The following is a 24,938-nucleotide window of genomic DNA, read 5'->3' as shown; positions in this document are numbered from 1 at the left end:
AAAATGCATTTAGACAAGCTGACTTTATTCATAAAGATCTTTGCAGCACCACTTAAACCATTCTCACATGAAAAGGCCTGCATCGGACACGTGACATACATACACAGGTTTGTCTTGTGATGACTGGACATGTGCGTTTCTTTCCTTTTTCTTTTTTTTTTAAAAAGCCTGGTTACAACACGCATAATGACTGAAATAAACAAGCGGTGGTGAGGAAGCCCCGTGAAGACGCACATAAACGACATTCAGTCATGAGGGCTAACAGACTGTGACTGTAAAACATGAAAGTACGTAACAAGTCTAACCCCGTGTCCGGCAGCCAGTTTAGCCAAAAACGAGGTTCATTATCTCCTAAGCCCAGCTTCGTACGGCCGACCTAAGATCAAGAAAGTGCACGCCAGGAAGTAAAACATCATTGGTCCTGTCTTCTTTTAAATATGAGGGAGGTAACGATAAGGGGAGGCGGGTTCACGACGTAATTCACAGGTATCGCCACAATTTATATTTCTTTTCATTTATGTACAGTACATTCAGAATAAAGCCTTATTTAGTGCAGATACATGAAAATGTAGTGCTGTTTTCTTTTGTGTTTAAACCATCTCATACGTACAATATTTCATCTCCACCACACAGTTCTTCACTTTTTATGTACACGCACAGGCGACTCTTTTAAGATGTCACATATTCATATTCACTTTGCATTTATGCTCTTATCTCTCGCGTCTTGCGAAGCATCATACTCTGAGGACAAATAAAGGACGACTCACTGCCTTGGATGATTTCTCACTTGGTGTATGCATGTTTGGAGAAGTTAAAAGAACAGGGACGTTTAGGATGCTTTCCCTCGGAGTCCCAGTTCAGCTTTGTGTCTGTGAATTGTTTTGGAACACAAAATATATATATTTGTGCATTTAATCCCTTGAAGGAGAAAGATGCTAGAAAAGCAAAGGATTGTGGCACTATTCCTGAATGTTAATGATTGTATGTTAACGTGAAAGCTGCTAAATAACTTGGGAGGACTAGCCGCCTAAGTACAAACTCTGCTTCCTTTCAGAAGTAGACTACATTCTCTTAAACGTTCCAAACAAAAAGGAAAAAAAAAAAAAAACCCCAGAAAAATCACAACAACAGTGCAAATGATTGTATGTTAACAAGATAAATCAACCAAACCCGAGTCAAAATCAACTAATAGCGACACATATTTACCCATACAGTATGCCGGAACCCCCTCCCCTTCATTCGATTTGCTCAAAGTTGAGGACGTGGCCGTCAAAGTGCGTGAGGACGTGCCGCTCGAAGAGCTGCTGCTGACAGTTGAGCGGGAACTGCTCGGAGCAGACGGGGCACACCTTCCAGTGGCTCTGGACGTGCTGCTCGAAGCTGCGCTGCTCAAAGTGCGGCGGGAAGATCACCTCGCACAGCGGGCAGCGCTTGTGAACGTCACTACTGCGGAAGGGGATGAGGGGAAAATGGATGAGGTTGGGGGTTGGTGGAAGGGGTGATGGATAGATGAGAGAGACAAAAAATTGAAAAAGAAATGTGAGTTTCCGTGTGGATCATTGTAATGGAGTAGGCCTCTTTTGCTCACAGACCAGATTATGACTAAATAATGAAAGCCAGAGACGTGCGCCTCTTGAAAAGCAGCTGTTGAGTCACTTGCAATAAGCAACTGTGTTACCCCCCCTGCAGGGTAATTATTGGCTCTGTGCGCTACTCTTCCCGTAAGAGCAGAAACAGATAAATTAATTCTGTCTTCATGTGATCCTCTATGTTCATAAGGAAGAAATCTCTGACTGTGTCATTTAGCATGTTATGTCATATATACTGGGGTTCAAAATGACGAGGTCTTACTTGGAGCAGTTTAAGTTCTGGAGAGAAAATGAATCAATGGCTACTTTGATACAAATCTTTTTTTTTCCAAGGCAAAAACTCCCAACAAAGCAGCTGTCTGTGCATCTGTTTTTACTGATGCTCTTGTGCGTTACTTTGTTTCATTCTTTATGTGTCGTGTCTTCTAGGACACCTTGTGTTGAAAATGAATGTCCTACCTGGAGTCAAAGCAGAAGCTGCTCCTGGTTTCACTGCGTCTGTTGGGCTGATGATCACAGGACTGCTGAGCCCCATCTCCCACCTTTGGCACACACACACACAAAAAGAAAATTTCCACTATTTGCTCACAGATCTGAATGCTTTAATGAACACCACCTCCAAAGACAATTACAGGAAAAAGGAGTGCGACTAAAGTAAATGAAGCGTGTGTTAGTAAACTATGTGTACCTACGTTTCTATTACATGACAGTAAACAAGGATGCCCCATTATCCGACAGTCTCTAACTCATCTTCTGCCTGTCCTTATGCAAAACCTCCTCTAATTACTCTCCCCCAGCTCTTGTTATCTTCATCTCTCTTGAGCTCTGAAGGAGTGACACTAATTAGAGCTTCATGCAAATGAGTTCAAAGCACCGTCTTTTAAGGCCAAGCTGCATTTCCCTTCGTTTAGCGAGGGAGAAATCCTCCAGAGACGGAGAAGGGTGAAGTAAACGCGGGATTATCGTGGCAACAACAAAAAGCCAGTGTAGGAGAGCAACGGCTGGGATCGCATCACAGTGATTTAAAATATCCCTCAAAAGTTATGTAGAGAGGTCAATTAATGCTGCCAATCATGGTTTTGTATTTATTCAGAAATACAATGCATTATTTATATATAACAACACTACATACACTAAATATAAAATTTTAGCCAACAATAGGTTTTTCAGTTTTGAGCTAGATACACCGCTACTCACATTTTGTGGCTCCTCTGGTGGATGCTCGAGGGTCTCGGGGGGACTTGTGCTACGGGAGGGTTGGATGCAGACCACCTCTCGATCCCAGCCTGGTGCTCCCGGACCCGGGCTAGACGGTGAGATCGGAGGTGCGCAGGGAGGGGTGCAGGATGGAGCCTCAGGTGGGGGACGGGACACGTGCTCAGGGGAAAGTGCAACATCCCCCCGATCTAAAAAGATTAACACATTAAAGCAGCAGGGGAGCAGCAGGGACACAGAGTGCGAGTAAATCATTTCAGTTTCTGACCCGACCTCTTGTGGTGTCGGTGGAGTAAGGATTGCCGTACTGCAGCTCAGCGGGCCTCTGCGGCACCAGCGGCGGAGGGGAGGGATGCTGGGGGTAGGGCAGAGGGTAGCGCAGCACCATTGGCTGCCGGACCTCAGCACCCTGAACAGCAACCTCCTGCTCCCTCTGCCTGGACATGTAACGCTGCAACTGCTACAGAAGAGATGCGAGAGAGCTTTACACTTTACACTTCACGGCCACACCTCATTTAAAAAGTCCTGGATATCCTCCTGATGCTATAAGCGCAGAACCGCAGTCAGTCTCAGTTTTATAAGTCATCAGTTAACATTTCAGCAGAACCTTTCTCACAGTTGGTGAGTGCGTTCATCTTAAGAGTTAAGTTTCCCGTCTACATTGTTTCTGCCCTTTGTGATTATATCTGAAGCAAGCGCATTAGTACCCTACTCATTACTGTAATGGGTGTCAGACTCTGGCTCCCTCTGCTCTGGCTTTGCTGATAGAAGCACTCACCCTCTCCCTTTCTTTGTAACTCCTTCCTTACTCTCCCTATTCCTCCCTGATCTCCTCTCTTTATGACTTCATTAGTGCGCTGCTATCAGGTTTAACATTTAAACCAGGGTTGGGAAGGTGAAACAGACATGTTGTGTGGCATTTGCACCATCTAATGGCACTGTACCAGTGGGCGAAAGAAGCAAGTATAGATGTATTAATTAGAGGAGAGTGGGGAGTGTTGAGTAAGAAAGAAAAAGCTATGGAAATGGTTCATACACCTCCTATAATTGAAAGCAATGATACTGGTCTGGGCTTCAGCTCAGTCTACATTGTCTAAGTATGTGAATTTGATTGTAAGTAAGAGCTATGTTGAGGCTAAAGTTTTATAACCTTAAGTTGAGGTCATTGTTGAAATATGCACAGTTTTACCTGCAATGAATAGATTCATTTATGCACAACTTGTGCCTGCTTAGAAATCAGAGTATGCAAAAGTTTCTAGAGTGCTCGGGCACTATGTGTGGAGAGAGTGCATTAACATTTTCACTGTTTTTAGACCGATTTCCATGGTGACAGTTGATTTTTCTCCTCTTTTCAGGCCAATATGGCCACAATTTATGTGCAGACAAGTGGAAAACCTGAATGAAAGTGCTGAGTTGCTGTTAAAGCAACAATGTTGCATTGAAATTCATTTAGAGAACACTGGTGGTGGCATCTTTACCTCCTGTAATTGCTCTTTGTCTCTGAGAGCCTGGGCAAGGTTGCGTTTCAGTTCGGTGACCTCGCTGGCTCTCTCTGCCATTTGGACCTAGTGAAATAGATAAAGACAATCAACTCACAGCACAGTGCATCTCAGCATTTTTTTTCATTTGACGTACAGACCTGTAAGATGGGCTCAAGAATCCCTTTATCAACAGCTCCACTCATGTTCAACTGTATTATCTTAAACTCATTTAAAACCAGGATTTGCCTACACTTTACTCTTACCAATTATTTTCAGATTAGCAATTTCATCCTCAACGTTTAGCTGTGGCTCAATTTAATAACAGCTCGTTTAATCTATTATGTGTTGATAGGATTTGTTTTTGTTTAGTTGTTTCAGTTTTTCCAAAACTTTTATTTTTATTCTAACTGCAAATCTGTATGGTTAGCCAATAATTTTAATTGCCAACCATAGTTTTAACTAATAATCTTCAACTTTTTCCCCCTTAGTTGTACAATACCGCTGAAGGGCTGTACAGCTCAGGAGTATTTTCATCACGCCACCGGGCGGGGTAGCATGGACACCCAAGTTTGTGAACATGATGACTTAAGAACGATGCAATATAGGATTTTCAAATGCATACCATAGGAGCATCTACTGAAAATCTCAGACCAGTTTGAACGATTTTGATCTTGACCTCAAAGTCAGGATCAGAGGTCAAGTTTTTTGAAAATTCTGTCTACGTGATAACTTGAGGCCGATGTGGCCAAGGATTTTTTCAAATTGATACCATAGGTGCTCTTATCTAGTATTAGGCTATGGGATAGCATTGGCGACCACCAGTATTTTTATTCATACGATTCATACAGCTTTTAGTTGATAATAACCGCTTTACTTGTTGCTTTTATTTTGTGCCAACTTGAGAAGACCAAAATCAGCCTTCATACAGCCAGGTAAGTGAAAATATTTGGTTTTAATTTCACCTGGTGCAGCCTCAGATGTGTGGGCCTTGCTATAAAACACATAACATAACATAAAGCTGAAGCGGACCAGGGGATCGTAGTAAATCTCTTAGCCTCTAACAGAACTGACCCTGTGGGATAGTTTACATGGCCCGTTGCCCGTCTTCTCTAATTTCACCCCATTTCAAAGGTTCCAGATTCCCTCCCTTCCCATGGTTTCTCTTTCTGCTCAATGTCCATCTGTCTATCCCAATTTTTTCTCTCTTAAATTCTGTTAGCTTCTTTTGCTTCCCCCACTTGTTCTCTTTCATCTCCTTTTGTCCTCTCTCGTGTTTTCCTTCTATCATAAATTTACGGCACGGCATTAGAAGGTTAAGTTCAGGTGAAGGGAGTCCGCAGCAATGTAGTACTATGCACCCCCCCCCCCCACACACACACACTTCATCCTATTCCTCTCCCTCTCTCCTTCCTCTGGGTGGCTGATGTAAACAGCCGTAAAGCATGCCGCTCTGCGGCTGCCTCGCTTGTCAGTCTCCGGGGCCATTAAGAGCAGCTTGGGACCCGGGGTGCTCGCCCCAGACAGGAGACTCTATCAAAGTTGAGGGAGAGCCGTATTTACAGCGCCGATAAACACACACTCACTCATGGAGATTAAATGCTATTTGGTACTTTAGTGGAGGTTCGCATTCAAAATGCAAGGTCTCTACTGAATCACGCACACATACCACACATGCTGGCTCACCCATTGGAAGGTATGGTCCATACTGTAAGTAGTAGAGCAGTTAGACATTTGTTGTTCTTCAGGCTTTGTGGTTCAGCAAATTCCATTTGAATGACTGGGTATTACATTAAAGTGTTTATGCATGGCACAGCAGACCGTCGTACAACAATGTTTTTCAGGCAGCTGTGTTTTATTTTAATGGTAGATTGTGCATAAAAGAGCATTAAACTGAATTTGACAATGAAAGCAGCACAGAGGGAGCCATGCATGTTAAGTGAAGATTTAAAAAAAGAAAGAAAGAAAAAAAATCTACCAATAGTAGAGGTACAAATCCCCACAATATGATATTATCACAGTACATGATAGCATGTATATAGCATGATATGATATTATTGCAATTTTTAACAATTTGTTATACACTGAGTATAGATATATAACATACAGGAGTGTCCCAAAATGCACTATATACTTCGTTTTTTCTAATTCATTTCAGGTTTTATTTGGAAAGACTTGAGGCCATGAGCATATGACAGTTTTGGTTTTACAGTTTTTGTAAGCGTATCATTTTTGTGCCCATGGTCCGCCAAGTGACACTGGAGCAGCATTGCAAAATTTCCTACTTAGCAAGAAGCTTTTCAGTCCCCGACGACACTGCTCCAGCACATAACACAATTTATGCAATCCGTGGCAAATTTCTCAAAACAGGATCTGTTCTTGACAAATCACGCAGCAGAACTCCTGCTATTACCACCAGTGATGAAAACACTGAACTCCTGGAGCAGGAGCAAAGCCAGGGAAGTCTATACAGAGCGCTGCACTGGAACTGCACTATGTGGCGGCATACAGCTAGTCTTCAAGGTGCTGGAACATTAAGGCAAGTCTAGCAGGTAAAACTGCAACCACTCCTTTGTTGATGCTAAAAATATGAATAAACTCAGTTTCTGTAATTTGTATGAATTTATTAAAATTGTATAGTGAAATCTGTATATTGTGAATATACTGCAAATTATGTCCTCAAAGTTGTACTTTGTCAGTATTTATTTTAACCAGTATATCTCATTTCTGTTACTTTTTGCTGTGGAATGAGACCCAACACCCTCACAATCACATTCTCTCAGAGCTTTACTTAATCTTAAGGTTATGTCTTTGTGTCTTACTCTGAATCGCTCCTCCTCGTCAGCCAGCCGTTGTTTGAGTGTCTCGTTGATTGCGCACTGCTCCCTCCATTTCTCCTCCATCATTGCCAGCTCCTCCTCCACTGAACGAGTCTGCTCCTTCTCTGCCTCTTCCATGCACCTCTCCTCTACCTCCAGCAGCCCCTGCTCCTCGGCACCGTCCCTCAGCTCCTCCATATTCAGGGCCCCTTCCACCTCACTGTTTTCCTCAGCGCCCAGCCTCTCGTTCTCCACTTCTACCCAACTCGCCATCCTCAGGCTCTCTTCCGGCAGGCTCTCCTTCCACTCCTCTTTTTCATTCTCTTTGTCTTTTTCATTATCATCCATTTGTTTAACTTGACTTTCAACCTTCACCTCAGCTTTCTCTTCAAGTGTATTCAGTGTCTTCTGCTCCTCCTTCTCTGTGCACACTTGTGTATCAGCATTTGTGACTTCCTTGTTGCTGACGTCTGGAGTGATTGTCATCTCAACAGCTTCTTGTAGGACTGCCGCAGCTATATTTCCTGTAAAAACACAAAGTTACAATTAAACCTATTTAAATGTAAAGAGTTTTACACAGAGAAATATGAGCTGAAGGCATTAACCATAATTCAGCTCCTTGGCACTGGGTGGAAAACAGTGGGTCTTTCACTGAAACCCTGTGGAGAAATCTGCAGCAGCACAAGTACAAGGGTACAGAGTGGAGTTTTTATGAGCGAACTTATTGCAGCCTGGCAAAAGTGATCCAGAGGTGCACAAGGACACGAGAGAGAGACTGCCAAAATAAAAATTAGGCGTTTGATTTCAGTCAAGTACGGAGGTGGAAACATTATGTTTTGTGGCTATTTTTCTGCTAAAGATACAGGATGACTTTCCCAAAAACCCAAAAAGAATCCACACAAACATGTGGCAAACATGCAAACGCCACACAGAAAAGCACTGGCCAGATGGTGGAGTCAAACTGTAAGGCAACAGTGCTTTAGCAAATGACGTGGTTCTGATGAATTCATCAAGCCATGACCTCCAGCTTACAATGGAGCAGTTTTTAGCTGAATGTGAAGTGGTTAGGTTAAGAATTAGTGCCTCCAAGTGTGAGGCTGAAAAAGGGTAGAGTGCCCACTCCAGGTTGGGAATGATTTGTTGTCTCAAGTGGAGGAGTTTAGGTATCCTGGCGTCTTGTTCACCAGTTAGGGGAGAGTGACATGTGGATTGGTGCGATATAAGCAGTGATACGAATGCCAAACTGGTCTGTTGTGGTAAAGAGAAAGCCGAGTATGAAAATGAAGCTGTCGATTTACTGACTGATCTTGTTCCTACTCTCACCTATGGTCGTGAGAAACTGAGATTGTGAATACAGGTCCGCAGAGATAAGGTAAGGAACTCAGTCATTCACTCAGAATGACTGAGCTGCTACTCTTCCACATTGAAAGGAGGCAGTTGAAGTGGTCAGCCAGAAATGCTAGAGAAATTACATCTCTTGACTGGAGAAGGAGGCTGGGGAGAAGGAGGTCTTGGCGTCTTTGCTGTCTCCCCAACCTAGACCTGGATAAATGGCAGAAAATGGACAGATGGAATATGCCCTTTATCTGAATGTATGTACCTCCTGTTGGTGACTCTGGACTAGGGGTCAGTGGCTCCAGTGTTGTCTCAGTAGATGCATTTCTCTTTGGCTCCTGCAAAGATATACACATCAATGAAATGCAATTTTGCTGGTTTAGGCACATATGGAACTGAACGAAATGTTTCTTTTCAGCCTGATGAGCATTGCTAAAAATTACTCACCCCTTGGGACTCCGCTGTGTTCAGTTTGGCCACCTGTCTGCGGAGGCGCTGACACTCCCGGTACTTCTCCTTATAGTGCTCTGCAGCCATGTGGAGACGCAGCTTCAGCTCCTCCACTTCCCTCTGCAGCTCAGCCTCTGCCTCTGACACCACAATCATGCTGGGGGTCATGTCCCCATTGGTCCCAACACCCTGAACACACAGTGTTAAAAAAATTGATTAAATAAAAACAAACAAAAAAAGTATTTGTGAATTCATTTATCTCCATTTTAATATAACAAATATTTGAGACTCAGAACGACTAAGGCAGGAGCTTTGTAATCTAACACAGTTCAAACTGTTCAGCAATAAATTATAAACAAACAAAAAAAAGGCTCAACGCCAAAATCTTCTTTGCACTGTGTTCTTTGTTAAAATGGTAAACAGTTAAAATTTCTCTTGCTTAAATCGGTTGTCCTCAGTTCTCATATAAAAATCATCCATCTAAATAAAACTGAAAAGTGTGAAAATTCCTTTCCATGTTTAGCTACAGATTTCCCTAAACTTCTTTTCCCTAAACACAGGGACAGATATTAAGGAAGTCGACCACTGACCACTTCCTTCTGTGCAGTGCTCCTCATGCGGTCAAGCTGGCTCTCCATGCGTTGGCACTCTGCCTGGGCATCAGCTAAACTGGCACGGAGCTTGTCGACTTCTAAGCGGGCGCGGTAAAGCTCGGTCATCGTGTGGTCGCGAGTACTGGCTGAGTCACGCAGCTCCGAGGCTAGCAGAGAGGCCTGTTGCCGGGATGCCTGGAGCTGCTCCTCAGCCTGACGGAGCTGCTCACGTACACGGGCCAGCTCTGCCTAAAGACAGAAAGAAGAAATTTAAATATAGTGCAACTGATTTTACTAAAGCTATACCATCAAAATGCTAACCCTGCGATTAGTGGACATTTTTGTTTACATTTTGAGTACTACTTTAGTGTTGCCAGCAATAATATGCACAAGCACTTTTACTTTGTCAGCTTTGTGTGCCAGCAGCTCTTTCTCCAGACTGTCTCTCTGTGCAACGCAGGCCCTGAGCCTCTCCAGCTCCTCTTGGAACTGAGCGATGGTCACCTCCCGGTTCAGCTCCACCGCCTTTAGCATCTGAAGCTCTGCGCTCAGCTTAGTGTTCTCCAGTTCTGTGCTGCGCAGGTGGGCCTACACATATGGCGAAACAGTTAAACAGAACTGGTCAAGTAAGAATGCAGACAAAAACACACCCTCGGCTGGTACAAAAAAAAAAAAAATAGTCAGCCTTTCACGTAAAACACTTCTTCACCTTATAAAGATCTCGCTCATCCTTCTCATTCTTCAGCTGGCTCTCCAGACTGTCTCTCTCTGCTGTCAGCTTCTTTAAGCGATCACGCAGACTGAAAGACATATTGAAAAACAACTTCTTTAGTGCTTTCTTGTGTCTCATATTATAAATCTAAAGTTTTCTTACAAAAAGCTATTTAGTGATTAAGTGGACACCTTAAACATGGCTTTACTGATGGGTATAATCTGTGTGTGTATAAGGCCGGAAAATATCAAATGAGAGCCATCAGATGCCAGTGAAATATGTTAAAGCCAGGCTGACATATTCCTGTGCAGCATCTGGCACAATTTTGTATGCATGTTTAAACCTGGGAAGTAAACACGCATGCAAAACTATTCTACACATATTCCACATCTGTGAGGCTGATGTTAAGCTTGCTTAGATTTATGTAAACAGTCTGTCTTCAAATGGATGACTGATGGTTACATGTTGCCATTCTTCACTCACCAATCCAGCTCTGTCTCCTTTTGCAGGCCCCTCTGAGTGACTCCCAGCAGGTCCTCCTCTAGCTGGCGTACCCGGTCCGTAGCCTCTGTCAGCCTCCGCCTTACCTCCTCCCTCTCTTCTGACAGGCCCTGTGAAGAACGCAGCAGCTCCTGCGGGCCAGAGAGGTAGCTGTACATCAGCCTGACAGCCACTACAGTCAATCTCAGTAGCTGAAGAGCTCTATTATAGCCCTGCCAAACCCATTCACTATATTTCAAATACTACTGTCTCTATATATTTCTTATCATTTGTACAGCATAAATAGAATTTTTTTTTAATCAAAAGTTATGGTCAGAAGCTTAAACACACACAAACACTCCTCTTGGCCACGAACATCATAATAATTATGGACTTTTTGTGATTTTCTTTAACTGTCCTTTTTTCAGGATCTTTAAGGACTTTAAAAACAAGAATTGGGTGTAAAAGTTTGAATTTATTTTGGATTTTCCCAAATCCTTCTCTCAAACATGTCAAAAGTATACATACAAGCTCATACATATACATACATTCACTTATATCTTTTGTGAAGTGGTACTGAAGGTTCTACATCATCTTGACAACAAATTGTAGCTTCAGTTCGCCATAAAAAGCATTTATTTGACAGCACATATTGGACTGATCGTTAGTTAGAACAATGGGAAAGTCCAAGGAACTCAGTGAAGAGAGGGAAGTCTAAATTTACACAAGTTGGGAGGGTCTTTGGGAGACATTTGCAAAGAACTACAGATTTCAAGATCATCAGCTCAAACAACTGTATGTAACTCCGCTGTGTCTTTACCAAGGTTTGGAACTATCACCCTCAGATGAAAGGAATTTTGTTAGGATGTTCAGGATCAACCCAGGAAACACAAATCACCACTGTCCACAGTGAAGCAAGTTTTACATTGGCATAGACTTAGAGGGTGCTGACCAGGAAAGAATCCTCTGCTCCAAAACTGACACCTTCAAACTTGACTGAAATTTATAGCTGCCCACATGGACTAATGTCACATAATGCCTTCATCGTCTCATGTGACTTTTATGCTCACACAAAACAAAGATAGACAAGATAGATTACTGGAGGAATAAAGATGAGGCTTTCAAACCTAAGAATGCTGTACCAACTGTCAAGCATGGTAGTTGTAACATCATGCTCGGTGGCTGGTTTCCTGCCAGTCATACTGGTACACTACATGGAATGGATGGTATAATGAAAGAGGAGTACCTTCAAATTCTTCAACTTGGACACATGGGTGTTCCAATGGAACAATGATCTCAAACACACATCAAAACTGGTTTTGGATTGTATTAAGTTTATGGAATAGCCTTCCACAAGTCTTGATCACAATCCCACTGAAAACTCTTGGACTATGCTTAAGTGCCAGATCCGTGCCAGGAAGCCAGCCGATTTAAATGAAACTTTTCCAGGAAGAGTGGTCAAATATTAATCTGAATTATGCCAGAAAAAAAAGTCTGATGGAGGTATTATTTGTTAAGGGACATTTAACCAAATATTAAAAGTTTTTTTAGTCTGTGCAACTTGTGTATCCAATTCTTGTTTGTCATTAAAGATCTAAACTATGCAACCATGCCATCCTGTAAAAAGTTGAAAGAAATCATTAAAAGCCCCAAATTAACATTGCATTTGTGCCCACGATGACTGTATGTAAACTTCTGACCAAAACTGTATTTAATTATTTATTACTGTTCTCGACCTCTACGGCATATTTCTAGTGCAGCTGTAACATGTGAATTCCCCTCTAGGGGTTCAATAAAGCCTTATCTCATCACTCATAAATAACTGGTTACAAGTTATGACTCATTAAGTCTTTTGTTGGACACAAAGCACAGAATAACTATGTAGATTCCAAAAAAAATGTTCAGTAGCATCCTGTAGTGGAAGTACAAAACAATTTACTGCTATCAAACAACACATTATATCAGTTTTGTTTTCTCCGTGTGGTGTGCCTGCAGAGGAAATACCTTGTTTGAACTTGCTGCGAATTAGCAGTGAACGACATTAAATCATGCATAGCTAATATTGGTTGTGACAGGACAACATACCTGTGCACACACCCTTCCTTTATTTTGTAGTATGAGCCCTTAACACACCCATTCTCTTTCACACACTAGGAAAGACAGACACACAGTTACACAGTCAAGGACATACAAGAGACAGACAGAGTGCACATGCACACTCCAACACATACTCAGGCCCGTCTCCCTCTGGGCTTGGCTCTGCATAGATTACTGTATGATTTTTACGGCTGGCGTTTGGGAAGCACTTTAGCAGTGCGTAAAGACCTTATAAAAAGTATAGTCGTAAAATTAGCAGCCACAAAATATGTACTTATGTTTTCACGTTAAGAAACTCAAAGGATATTTTCATCAGCGAGCCACGAGCTAACGCACCTACTGTAAATGTTTTACAAATGACACACACACCCCTATTCACACAGGTCGTATATCTGCAGATGGACATGCCTGTTGAATGAAAAGCAGCATGGTAATAACAGAGCGTGTGTGTGTAATTTATGGCGATTTTGTCCTTCATAAAAAAAAAAAAGAAAGAAAAAAAGGGGGGGAAAAAGGAGCAACAGACTAACTCAAAGCAGCCTGTGGATCTACACCAGGAAGCTGCACTAGGGGGCGATAAGAGACTGGCTACAAGCTCAGAAAAACCTGGCAACTTTCTGGGTTTCACTTCTCTCTGCCAACTCCCCTCTCCTACTTTTATTGAGCTAGCTTGAGGTGACTGTTTTTAGGCGTGTGTGCCAAGCTACTGCTTATCAAATGAGGATCTCATAAAATGCTAAAATGTGACTCATCCTGGTGAGTGAGTGAAGAAGGTGTGAGGGACATAGCGGACGAACTGGGTGTAGAAGTTTTTTTTTGTTTTTTTTTTTAACTTTATTCATTTTGACAGATTTTTCTAAACGTATCATTTTAACTTGGATTTAAAATTTATTTCCTCGTCATGCCAATTAAGAAACTCTGAGGGAGAGAGAAAAAAAGCGAGAGGGAAGAAAATAAGACAGTGAGAAAGCAGTGGCCACTGCATCGCGTGACTGAGTGGTGTTTGTCCCTCAGGCTGGGCAGGGCTCTTTTTTCAGACAGGCGGTTTTGCGGACTACCCTCCTCTCATTCCACACACAGACTAAAAGGGTTTGCAAGCCGGTGGCATAATGAGCGCGTTTGTGTGTGTGTGTGTGTGCATGCTTGTGCATGTGTAAATGCACATTAGAGGGGCCCTGTTGTGTAGAACCTGAATGTGAATGTGACAGCCTAAGGGGACGGAGGGGACGGGGGTTTGTGCAGGCGCATGCACGTGGGTGTGTGTGTGCGTTTGACGTCATGTTTGTTCACTCTGTGGTTGCGATGGCATCGTCCCTGACGCCAGATGCCCAAGAAAAACTGTGTCCCAATTCCGTTCTGGCCCACTGAGTCAGGTCGTTAAAGAGGGAGAAAAAGACACACACACACACAAACACATGCACAAACAGACACACACTGAGCAGCTTTTTGTGTGTCTGTCAAACATGGAAACAGATTATACATGAATTTAGCCCTTTGAAGTTTTCAGACCTATGATCACTGGTGAGGAACTGGCTCCAAGCCTGTGTCCATCTACACACTCACCTGTACACACCCATACACTAAATACAACTACACACACACACCGAAACTGTCTTAACTCTCTTCAGTCTCAAGGTTGCATATATACCGTTTATTTATTTTATCCATGTACGGACATTTGAACTCTATTGAGTATTCCCAAATATTTTTGCTACTACGGGGCTTAGGGCGAGTGAAGACTTCAGATTTTTTAAATACCATTCTAAATAAAACTTCTGACTTTTAAACTGAAGACAGAATGAGCTCTGTTACTTAACGTTAGGAATATTAATTGCTTGGTTTGTGGGTTGGCTGAGGTTACCATCGGACATTAAAACAAGTTCATCATTGTTGGCGATGACAACAAGCAGATGAGAGATGTAGGCTACGGGGCTAATCCAACATTGCTGACGTAGGCCTGTCATGTCACAACTGGATAAAAACCTGTGGGCTATTTTAAGGGTGGGAACATTGCTCAGGGTTCCAAATTTAACCGCAATTAAAAAAAAAAACGAAAAGAAAAAACGAGAAATACCAGTTATTTATTTTTAGACTCATTAATTAGGATGGACACTTATACAGGAGTTTTCTACTCCTAATTGAGAACTCAAAGTGCTTTTTTACTACGAGCCCCTTTTCACTCACACACACACACATTCTGACTTTATTCTAGGCCTAAGCTCCTTGTCAGACATTCATGCACAATGAATGTATCAGCGGAACTACATTTCAAGGATTCTTGAAATGAAGACTGCAGGAGCTGGGGATTGCACCACCAACCTTCTGATTAGTGGACGGCCCACTCTACCTCCTGAGCCACAGCTGCCCCTACAGGTTTCCCTCCCCCTCCGTGGGAGCCTGTACTATTCAAAACTTAGCCCACTACCTCTAACCTGGTTATGTGTCCGCAGCAGGCAGCACGTCTCCCTCTCCTGCTCCCTTTCCCTGGCCAGTCGCTTCTGCTCCTCCTGCAGCTGTTGCTTCTCCTCTTGCAGGAGACGCATAGCTTTCAGCAGTTCCCTGCGCTCCTGCTGTGCTTCCTCCACACGCTAACAGGTGGAAGGAGAAGCAGAAAAAAAATCAGATCGACTCAATTTGAAGGGGATTGGTCACGGTTATCTTCTGGTCTTCTGCAATTTATTACATTTACCTCTCATTTTTCCCCTATTTAGAGTGCTGATTCTATAGTCAGTTACACTGCAGATCGCTGTTTGATGACTCAAGACCAGAGGGGTTAAGAAAACTGGGGAAATAAATAAATAATAACATTTTGTGCATTCTACCTCTAGCAGGCCCGTTTTGGTGGTGACGACCAGTATGTCGGAGTTGCTGTCATCCTCAGTAACAGTCAGCAGCTCTTCGGTGGGCGTGGCTGACCTGAACTGGAAGGGTGTGCTGGCTCCTCTGATGTCACCAGCGTGAGTGACGTAACAGAACTGGTAAAACTCTCCATCAGATTTAGGAACATAATAAGCTGCACAGCAAAGAAAAAAGAACGTAATGTTGGCACGTAAGGGGGGCACGTTGTGTCCTTCCTTATAATCGTTCACATATACACATATATCTCCTGAAATAAAAGCTTAAGTGTCAGGTGCAGCACGAAGAACTTAAACTGTGAATCATCCAAAGCTCCTTCTTTATAGACCAAGAATAAAAACACGCAGCTGGAAATTAACATAATGGGTTCTTTTATAGACCAAACCTGCTCAAAACTGTTCTAGACTGCCTATATTTACAATATCACCCCAAATATCCATCCAACTGTTCTGCTTCAAAGCAGAGAAAGAAAAAATCACCAGCATTGAGAAAACTTATGCAGAGGATTTAGCTAGAAAATACATTACATATGCTGGGTTCGAGCATTCCAAGGTTACACTGGAAACTGAAGCACATTATTCAAGTGTGAGCCCTGGTCCTCTAGGGCAGTAGAGGAATATCCAGAAGCCAACTGGTTTTACTGACTCCTGACACACCGCAGCGTGCTCTCATATTTTCACTGTGTAATGTCTGACCGTTCCAGGCCCAGTAAAACCAGTTTGCAGGCCCTCAACTGTCTGTGTCTGTGTGTGTCTGTGTGTGGTTTGAGAGGTGCTCAGGTCCCAGGCCTCAGTTTGCGGTCGTGTTCCCTTATTAAATAAAAGTGCTGGTTTTTATATGCACTGTAAAATGGAGGAGTAACTTTGGAATACCCTGGGTTTGTATAGTGGTTTAAATAGTATGTAAGTGTGCGTGCTTGTGTGTGCTGTACCTTGAAACACCACAGCCCTGTGCGCAGTACTTCCTGGTTCATAGTTTTCAGGCATAGGAGACCAAACGAAAGTGTAGTAATCTCTGGCTGTGCTCCAACCCACCTGAGGAGACATTAAAAACAAAAATAAACAAACGATCCCACAGTGTAAAAGTTGTGTGCTGCAGTTCAAATCACGCTGAAGAAGGCCAAATTTTCCAGCAAACATGTGTTAATCGTTAGATCTGATTTGAAAAGATGCTTGATGAAGCATTCTGGAGGATTACATCCAATGTTCAAAGCAAGAATGGAAACATTTAAAACCCCTCATTTCTCCACACACCTCCTCCCCCTTTCACTCCTTTCCCTCAGTTCCTTCCCCTTTTGGACCCACAAAAAAGAGGACCAGCAAAGGTGTGAGAAAAGGGTGGAAGGGCAAGGGGGGCTCGTCTGCATACAATCGTGGGCTCGTGGGGGCTGCAGAGACTAGCCAACAAAGAAATGGGGGGGGAGGGGGGAGGCGAGGGAAGCGGGAGAGTGGATACAAATAAGGTGAAAATTTTACAGAAAATGAGAAGGGAAATGTAATTCCCTGGATTTCACGTGTTGTTAGAAGACAGATGATGAAAGGTCGTCGTGCCCGTCCCAATTCAGCTCCGTGCATTGTAAATCTGTCACATACAGCCGCGCACGCGCCCCGTCTTGGACGCACGCGCACACGCATACCTCCCTGCAACTCGTACTCATAAGTACGCGATGCATTATTGTGACATTACATAACTACGTTTCAGCTGCAGTGAACTCAACCATCTGTGGAAGTGCAGGACGTTTTGTTTTCTTAAAAGAAAAGAAAAAAAGAAAAAAAAAAGAAGAGTTAACCAAAGAATATCACACTTAGATGATCAACAGGCAACGCTTGCTGATTTTCTCTTTAATGAGCTGAGTTTTTAAAAAACTGTTTCTGTAGGAAAATATTAAAATAAATGACTTTTAACTGATTAAATCATTAAATGACTTTCAAGTACAAAAAAACAGTCAACAAAAACAAAACACGGAAGCTTCAGGTGACGACAGTAAATCACCCGAGCTACTCAAAACGTTTGTCAGGCTTTCAGATTTGATAATGTTGTTGCACCGAAACGTAATTGCAGTGTGTGCCGCATCAACCCCATTACGCTGCGTATAATGCTGCTCCAAACAAATGGTAATTGTCAACGTGAAATCTTGCTGCCAAGAACATTCCTTCCACCGCCAACAGCATCTGAGTGAGAAGCGGGGCTGCGATGGGACTCCAGCCAGGTTTGTTCGTGTGGTCATGTGTATTTGCTTAAGAGAGAACAGACATAAATAATTTTGCTAATTGCAGAGTGAAGTTGACTGACACTTGGTTAGGTATGGTGTGGCATTCCAACAGATGAGTGCTGTTATAAAATAATCACAGGCAAAGCAGCTATCAATCATTCATCCAAGGTGTGAGGGAACAGCACGATGACACTTTAATTATACACTCACACAACGGGTTTCTCCCTGCCGACCCAACGAACATGCCACAACCAAAAACCTCCACGGGGCTTTTCAGGGAGATGAATGTGTGTGTGCATTAGCGTGTGTGTGTGCACGTGAGTCAAACATCAAACTAAATCAGGCTGTCAGTAGCCAAATAAAACAAATATGTTGAAATGCTTTTCAGTGACGCAAAGAGACGAAAGAAATAAAGCTAAGCAAGCTTGATTGTAATGGGAACTGTTGATCTTCACTGTGTATGTGAGTACTGTTTCAATGCAACACCATCTAGGAGCACATTTGTTATGGCAGGATCCTTATTGTGGGCTATGAATATTTTCGACCACTAGGGGGTGTCTGTACACAACTCAACTGAGTACTGCCTCTCTGAGCCACCTGAGTCATCCTCTTAGCAAGTCAGCTTTGTTACTCGGTCTCTCGGCTTCATTACTCAGTCTCTCTAGCGTTCAGGTAACGCCTGTGGATGTCGGAGGTAAGAGGAAGAAAATATTCTCTTTCTGAGTCATCTCTGTGGAACAGTTTTGCCTCCAGGACTCAAACACAGAGTATTCAACAGTGAGTTCAAGACGTTTGAGGAAAAAGTCAAATGTAAACAGTCATTTTTTTTTAAATAAGCAAGCTTACAGTTTCCAAATACCCAGTGAAAACCATGCAGGGGAAGTCTGATACTTCATACCTCTGCCAGAGGCTCTGAAGTCTCTCTCTGTGCCATGTACAAGCTGAGTTTCTAGATCAAAAAGAATATCTAGGACATCAAGGCGTCTTCCTATTTGATATGTATGTAGAGCTGATATTAAATGTACAATTCTGCTCACAATGGTACAAAATCCTTCAAACTAATTTCTGGAGCCAGATCTTGACTGACTCCAAAAGTTAATCACCTCTAATTTAGTCTAAGTCTGTTGGAAGTAATCCTTCCAACAGAAACAAAGAAACTAAACCCGCCCAACTGAGGAAAAAGGAGGTAAAAATCATTCAAGTGATTTCCAGTGGTCATTACCATTTGTAAAACCCCTTTAAATACTAAACTTGATTACCTGACAAAATAATTATTAGTTGAAATGGTTAAATATTCTTGTAACAGACAGTATACACTGATACTGCAGAGATTTTGCTGCTGTAAAATAACATCTCTGTGAACACACACAAAAGACAGACGTATACGTCAAAAGGATTAAAGAAGCGTGGTCTGCTTGCTCCCTGCCATGAAGCTCTAACCATCAAACAGGTTTCATTAGCACGGATTACAATAATTACATTTTCCAATCGACTTTTTTTCCAAATAAACGCGGCGTCTTTATTCTTTTTTAATTGAGCTGGTGGATTTGAAGTCAGTTCTTAAACAACGATAAAATGTTTGTCTTTTGACTTTACGAGACATTAAGCTTCCTCATTCGCATTTCCTGTTAATTACGTGTGAGATTTGATGGCCCCGATAAAAGGACGGAGCACGGGGGGATGCTGCTTAGCAGGAAGCAGCGAAAAGGATGGAAAGAGATGGTGAGCCAACATGCCAAAAGTGTGTGTGTGTTCTTAATAGGAATCAGAATGGTTCATAAAGAGTACCAAATGATTGCCTCGTCCCCCTTCCAGTGAGACCTACTGTAACCAGCCCACCATGCACACTCTTCCTCCTTCTGCATGTAGAGCAACCACACCAAAGCTTGCGGTGAGGTTTTAGGCATGTAGAGAAGAGCTCAGCCATTAGCGTCAAGGCGGATGTATGTGTTAATGTGCCAAGTACAAACCTATGGCCAATTAATAAAACGCTAACACATAATCCATGTCAAAAAACACTCGTATAATGGGCGGGAAATTGTTTTATTCACTAAGTATGTCTCGGTAACACAAATGATTCCTATTATATAAACGTCTGGTCTTTAACCGATTATGCCTGCTTTTGTCTTTGAAGCGTGGTCTGAGTAATAGCAGCTGTAGTGTGTGTGTGTGTGTGTGTGTGTGTATGTACCTTGAAAATGCCCACCCAGTCTTTGGGGTGGGGAGTAATGTAAGGGGTCAGAGTGTAACGACACTCCAAGGGTGCCTGGGGTAGGAAACTCTTCCCCACATTCTGAAAAATAACGTGGGCAAAGTTGGACGTTTCCATCACGCTGACGCTGCTGCCCGGCGATGAATCCACCACCTGGAACGATGACATTGTTTCCTGTTGGTCACTTCATTTGTCTAGAAAAGCGAAAACAGCATAGACAGAAATAAGTATGGAGTGAAAAAGCAAATATTTAACACAAAAGCTGTTCCAAAATGATGCAATCTATTAGAATCAAATGATTCCAAGTGTCTCAATTCCTTTATGCTCTGCTGGCATGTTTTTCCTTGACACTTGTACATTGCAAAGCAATGACGTGCCATAAAGCTTCATGCCAGTTAGCTTTTGCACTCCTGAGTCACACGCAATCCTTTTGTTGACACTGTGTTCAGACTTTGAGATGATAAAGCAGTTGCACTTACACTAAAGATCTGCGGAGGCCTGACTTTCTCTCCCACTCATAAAAGTGATGACACCATGTTTACCCTTTCTGCACCTGAAACAGGTAAAAGTGTACACAAGTGTATCTCCCACAGAGCGAAGAAGCAAGCAGTCGTGCTGAATGTTTAAATATGCATATCAAACTGGAAAATTCGGTTCTTCAACTAGACTATAGGCTCACTGCTTCTCAGGAACCAAGTGTGCTACACCTCTATAAGAGGAAGTTTATTAACATTTGTTTTTCTATGAAGAGAAATATGTCTCAAAAAGGTTGCAAAGGCGTACAACATGATATACAAGCATAAACTGAGCTTTACAAATGTGTGAAATGATTTGTGTGTAACTTTTGAGGACTCAACGCACAAATACAAAGGAGTTTGAGCACAAGTAAAATTATTTCACAAATATGTACATCTAAACTGATACTGATCACTTATGCACAATATATTAAGTTTAGCTCAAAAATCCCAAGTTTTTGACTTCTAAAAACCTTTCTATGCGTACAAATGTGTAAAACCACACGTAACAGCTCTGTCGCTCCCTTACAAAACTTTAAATGCATGTGAACGAATCGCCTAATACGCACAGACCATGTCGCATGCCCACATTTAAGACAAATTGAATGCTGCCAGCTGGTTTCAAGTGCCAGTGCAAAACTGGGACATCTGGGCAGCGTTTTTTATTTTTTCCAAACAAAGTGAACATTTCTTTTTCTAAAAAAACGTAGAAAATGTGATTAACCAATTACAGACATTACACGATAGCCTATAAAATATAATATATGGTTTCAATAATCTGCTTTTACATGTTGAACATTCTTCCGCTGGGAAAAATCAACCAGTGCTTACAAACAAATCATTGCACACATTTGTAAATCTTAGTTTACGCTAGTGAATCATATCCCACGCATTTGCAACCCCTTTTGAGATGTATTTCTCTCCATATTTTTCCTTGCTTTAAACATATTAGACCACTTGATTAATTACCAGTTATTATTGGGTTGAACCCTCTTTTACTGGAAACAGTCCTCTTTAGTTTCGGTCAATATTGACATGATAGCATCATACAGTTGCTGAAGAGTTGTTGGCTGCACTGGGTGGGAATCTCCTGTTTCACCACATCCCAAAGGTGCTCTATTGGATTGGAATATGGTCACTGTGGAAGCCATTTGAGTACAGTAAACTCACTGTCATATTCAAGAAACCAGTTCGAGATAAACAAGCTTTGTGACATGGAACAGTATCCTGCTGGAAGCAGCCATCAGAAGATGGGTACACTGTGGTTATGAAAAGATGGACACGGTCCTCAAAAATGGAATAATATAGTAATAACAGGCTTTTTGTTTAAAAGATGCTCAGTTGGCCAAAAGTGTGCCAAGAATATATCCATCACAACTCCATCAGCCCGAACAACTGACAGAAGGCAAGACGGATCCATGCTTTTATGTTGTTTGAGCCAGATTCTGACCCTTCCATCCAAAAGTTGCGGCAGAAAATGAGAGTCATGATGCATCTTTTTTTCAATCTTCTATTGTCCAATTGTGGTGACCCTGTGTGAACTGTCGCCTCAATTGCCTGTTCTTAGCTGACAGCAGTGGTAGCTGATGTGGTCCTCTGCTGGTGTAGCAAACCTATAACAAATTTTGCTTTTTTTCATAACTTGGTTGTAAAAAGTTGTTATTTGAGTTAGCGTTGCCATCCTATCAACTTGAATCAGTCTGGCTATTGTCCTCTGACCTCTGGAATCAGCAAAGCATTTTTGCCTAGAGAACTATGGCTCACTGGATATTTTATCTTTTTCTAAAGAATCTCTATAAACCCTAGAGATGGATGTGGAGGTAATTACCATTAGCTCAACCATATCTGTAACACTCAGACCAGCCTATCTGGCAACCACAATCACAAAAAGTCACTTAAATCACCTTTCTTCTGCTTTCTGATGCTTGGTGTGAACTTCAGCATGTCACCTTGTCCATGTCTACATAGCTAATGTGTTGCCGCCACGTGGTTGACAGATTAGGTAATTATGTAAACAAGCAATTGAACAGGTATACCTAATAAAGTTGCCATGAGTATATATGTCATTATCAATTAAGCAGACAAAAACAGGCCTTCCTCAGGCTGTGAAAACAGAAAAAAAAAAAACATCTGAGAAATTGCTACAATATTAGTAATGAAAAAGTTTGGTACATCCTGAGAAAGAAAGAAACCACTTGTGAACTCAGCAAATCAAAAAGGCCTGGACGTACATGGAATCTAACATTGTTGCATGCTTGCAGAATTTCTTCTATGGTGAAGAGAAACCCTTTCACAACTGCCAACCAAGTGAACAATACTCTCCAGGAGATAGGAGTATTGATATCTAAGTCTACCATAAAGGAGACTGCATGAAAGTAAATACACTGGGTCCACTGCAAGGTATAAGATCTCATAAGCCTCAAGAATAGAAAGACTAGATTGGACTTTGCTAAAAAAAAAAAAAACAAAACAAAACAAAAAAACAACAACAACAACAAAACATCTAAAAAAGACAGCACTGTTCTGGAAAAACATTCTTTGGACAAATGAAACCAAGATCAACCTCTACCTGAATAATGGCAAGAATAAAGGATTGAGAGGGTGTCAAAAAGCTCATACCACATCATCTGTAAAACACAACAGCGGCAGTGTGATGGCTTGGGCATCCATGGCTGTCAGTGGCACTGGGACACTAGTGTTCATTGACGATGTGACACAAGACACAAGCATATGAATGAATTCTGATGTTCAGAGATACTGTCTGCTTGTTGATTGGGCGCCGTTTCATAATACAGATGGACAATGAGCCAAAATATACAGCCGAAGCAACCTAGGAGTTTACTAAAGCAAAGAAGTGGAATATTCTTGAATGGCCAAGTCAGTCACCAGAGCTTAACCCAATCAGGGATGCATTTCACTTGTTAAAGACTAAACTTTGAACAGATAGGCCCACAAGTAAACAGGAATTGAAAACCTCTGCAGTAAAAGCCTGGCAGAGCATTAAAAAGGGGAAACCCAGTATCCAGTGATGCCCATGAGTTCAAGACTTCAGGCTGTCATTGCCAGCAAAGGTTTTCAACCAAGTATTAGAAATGAACATTTTATTTTCTTAATTTAATTACCAATTACTTTTGAGCACCTAAAATGAAGGAGTTGTGTTAAAAAACACTTTAGTTCCTCACATTTCTATGCTCTTTTTGTTCAACCCACTGAAATCTGCACTTCAACTACATATGAGTTGTTTCATTCACTGTGGTGATGTACACAACCATAATTTGAAAAATGGTGTCTCTGCTATGGGCATCTCTTTAAAGACATTTTTATGCAGTACTACACTGCTGAAAAACTAGGGTGTTAAATAGGAAAAAGCAGAGGTATCAGTGACATTATAATTATAATCTCTTGACATTGTTCACGAGTGTATAAACCCCCATATATGAAGAAACCGCCCCACCACTGTGATGAAACAGCTGACTTTAAACTGCACAGTCAGGGCTATTGTTCGTGGTCAAGAAGAATGATGCAGCTGCTTAGCATCACGGTCACCAAGTCATCTCCGTAACTGCGAAGCAAGCTACAACGACAAACCCTAAATCCCTGCATTTCCTATACACCCAACCCTGGACTGATAAACATAACGTGCAAGTCTAAGTCATAAACTGATGCTCGGTTAAGCTAAACAGCTAACGTACAACGTCTGACCACTGATCCGCTTCGACCAAAACACGACGAAGGCAGCACACAACGGCTAAAGTAGAGCACAGCCCTTTAAAACTAGCTCAGTTAGCCTGGAGTTAATCTTATTTGTTATGGCTAAGGAGCTAATATTAGCTTGTGAACAGGCCATGTCCTGTCAAGTCACCAGCTAGCTAAACATTATACTAGTCGGACAGCTAGCTGTCTGGCTGAGAAAAGAGAGCAAAGATTTTCACGAGCGTTATTTTAGTCTGAATTTAAAAAGGGTACCCTTTTCATTGGATTTCCACTCGCAAAACAAAGTGAATGTCTGCCGGCCTGGCCGATGTTTTTGCCAGTGTCCCCGTTGTTGTCAAAGCTCTGGCGATGATGCGTCTCTCTCTTCCTGAAAGAGAAAATGATGCTGGACTTCCGGGATGCTGAGAAGTACCAGTGATGCTGCTAGGAATAGAGGAGACGACAAGAGGTCAACGTAACAACTTTATTATTTACTCGGGTGACTTAAATCACTTTAATTATTATCCTCGCTTATTTCACTTATAAAAAAAAATCTGACTTAATACGATAACTGTTTAGGGTCATTTGCCAACTCTAACAACATGCCATTAATTTAAAAAACAGAAAACAGACTGCGCATTTAACCTCGGTTTTTAACGTAATGGTTTTACGTTTTTTATTT

General features: G+C 42.0%; 1 protein-coding gene across 4 annotated transcripts; it reads right to left on the bottom strand.

Annotated features, from left to right (window-relative positions):
• Positions 1-4: 4 nt before the first annotated feature.
• tax1bp1a (Tax1 (human T-cell leukemia virus type I) binding protein 1a) lies at positions 5-24,707 on the bottom strand. 4 transcript variants are annotated; one of them, XM_026156996.1, is made up of 18 exons: positions 24,530-24,707; positions 20,528-20,601; positions 20,028-20,242; positions 16,556-16,658; positions 15,591-15,781; positions 15,201-15,356; positions 10,675-10,823; positions 10,189-10,279; positions 9,882-10,067; positions 9,477-9,728; positions 8,884-9,075; positions 8,702-8,774; positions 7,105-7,625; positions 4,283-4,369; positions 3,078-3,264; positions 2,787-2,995; positions 2,049-2,131; positions 5-1,446 (listed from the first exon to the last, which is right to left on the bottom strand). In XM_026156996.1, exons 3-18 carry the CDS (start codon positions 20,214-20,216, stop codon positions 1,236-1,238), a joined length of 2,880 nt encoding a protein of 959 aa, XP_026012781.1. In that variant the 5' UTR covers positions 20,217-20,242; positions 20,528-20,601; positions 24,530-24,707; the 3' UTR covers positions 5-1,235. The 4 variants fall into 4 exon arrangements, with proteins under 4 accessions (XP_026012781.1, XP_026012780.1, XP_026012782.1 ...); XM_026156995.1 differs by lacking the exon at positions 20,528-20,601; XM_026156997.1 differs by lacking the exons at positions 15,201-15,356; positions 20,528-20,601.
• Between the last annotated feature and the right edge of the window lie 231 nt (positions 24,708-24,938).

The sequence above is a fragment of the Astatotilapia calliptera genome, chromosome 22 (genome assembly GCF_900246225.1).
Source record: "Astatotilapia calliptera chromosome 22, fAstCal1.2, whole genome shotgun sequence".
Taxonomy (NCBI): domain Eukaryota; kingdom Metazoa; phylum Chordata; class Actinopteri; order Cichliformes; family Cichlidae; genus Astatotilapia; species Astatotilapia calliptera.
This window is presented reverse-complemented; position numbering and strand designations above follow the sequence as displayed.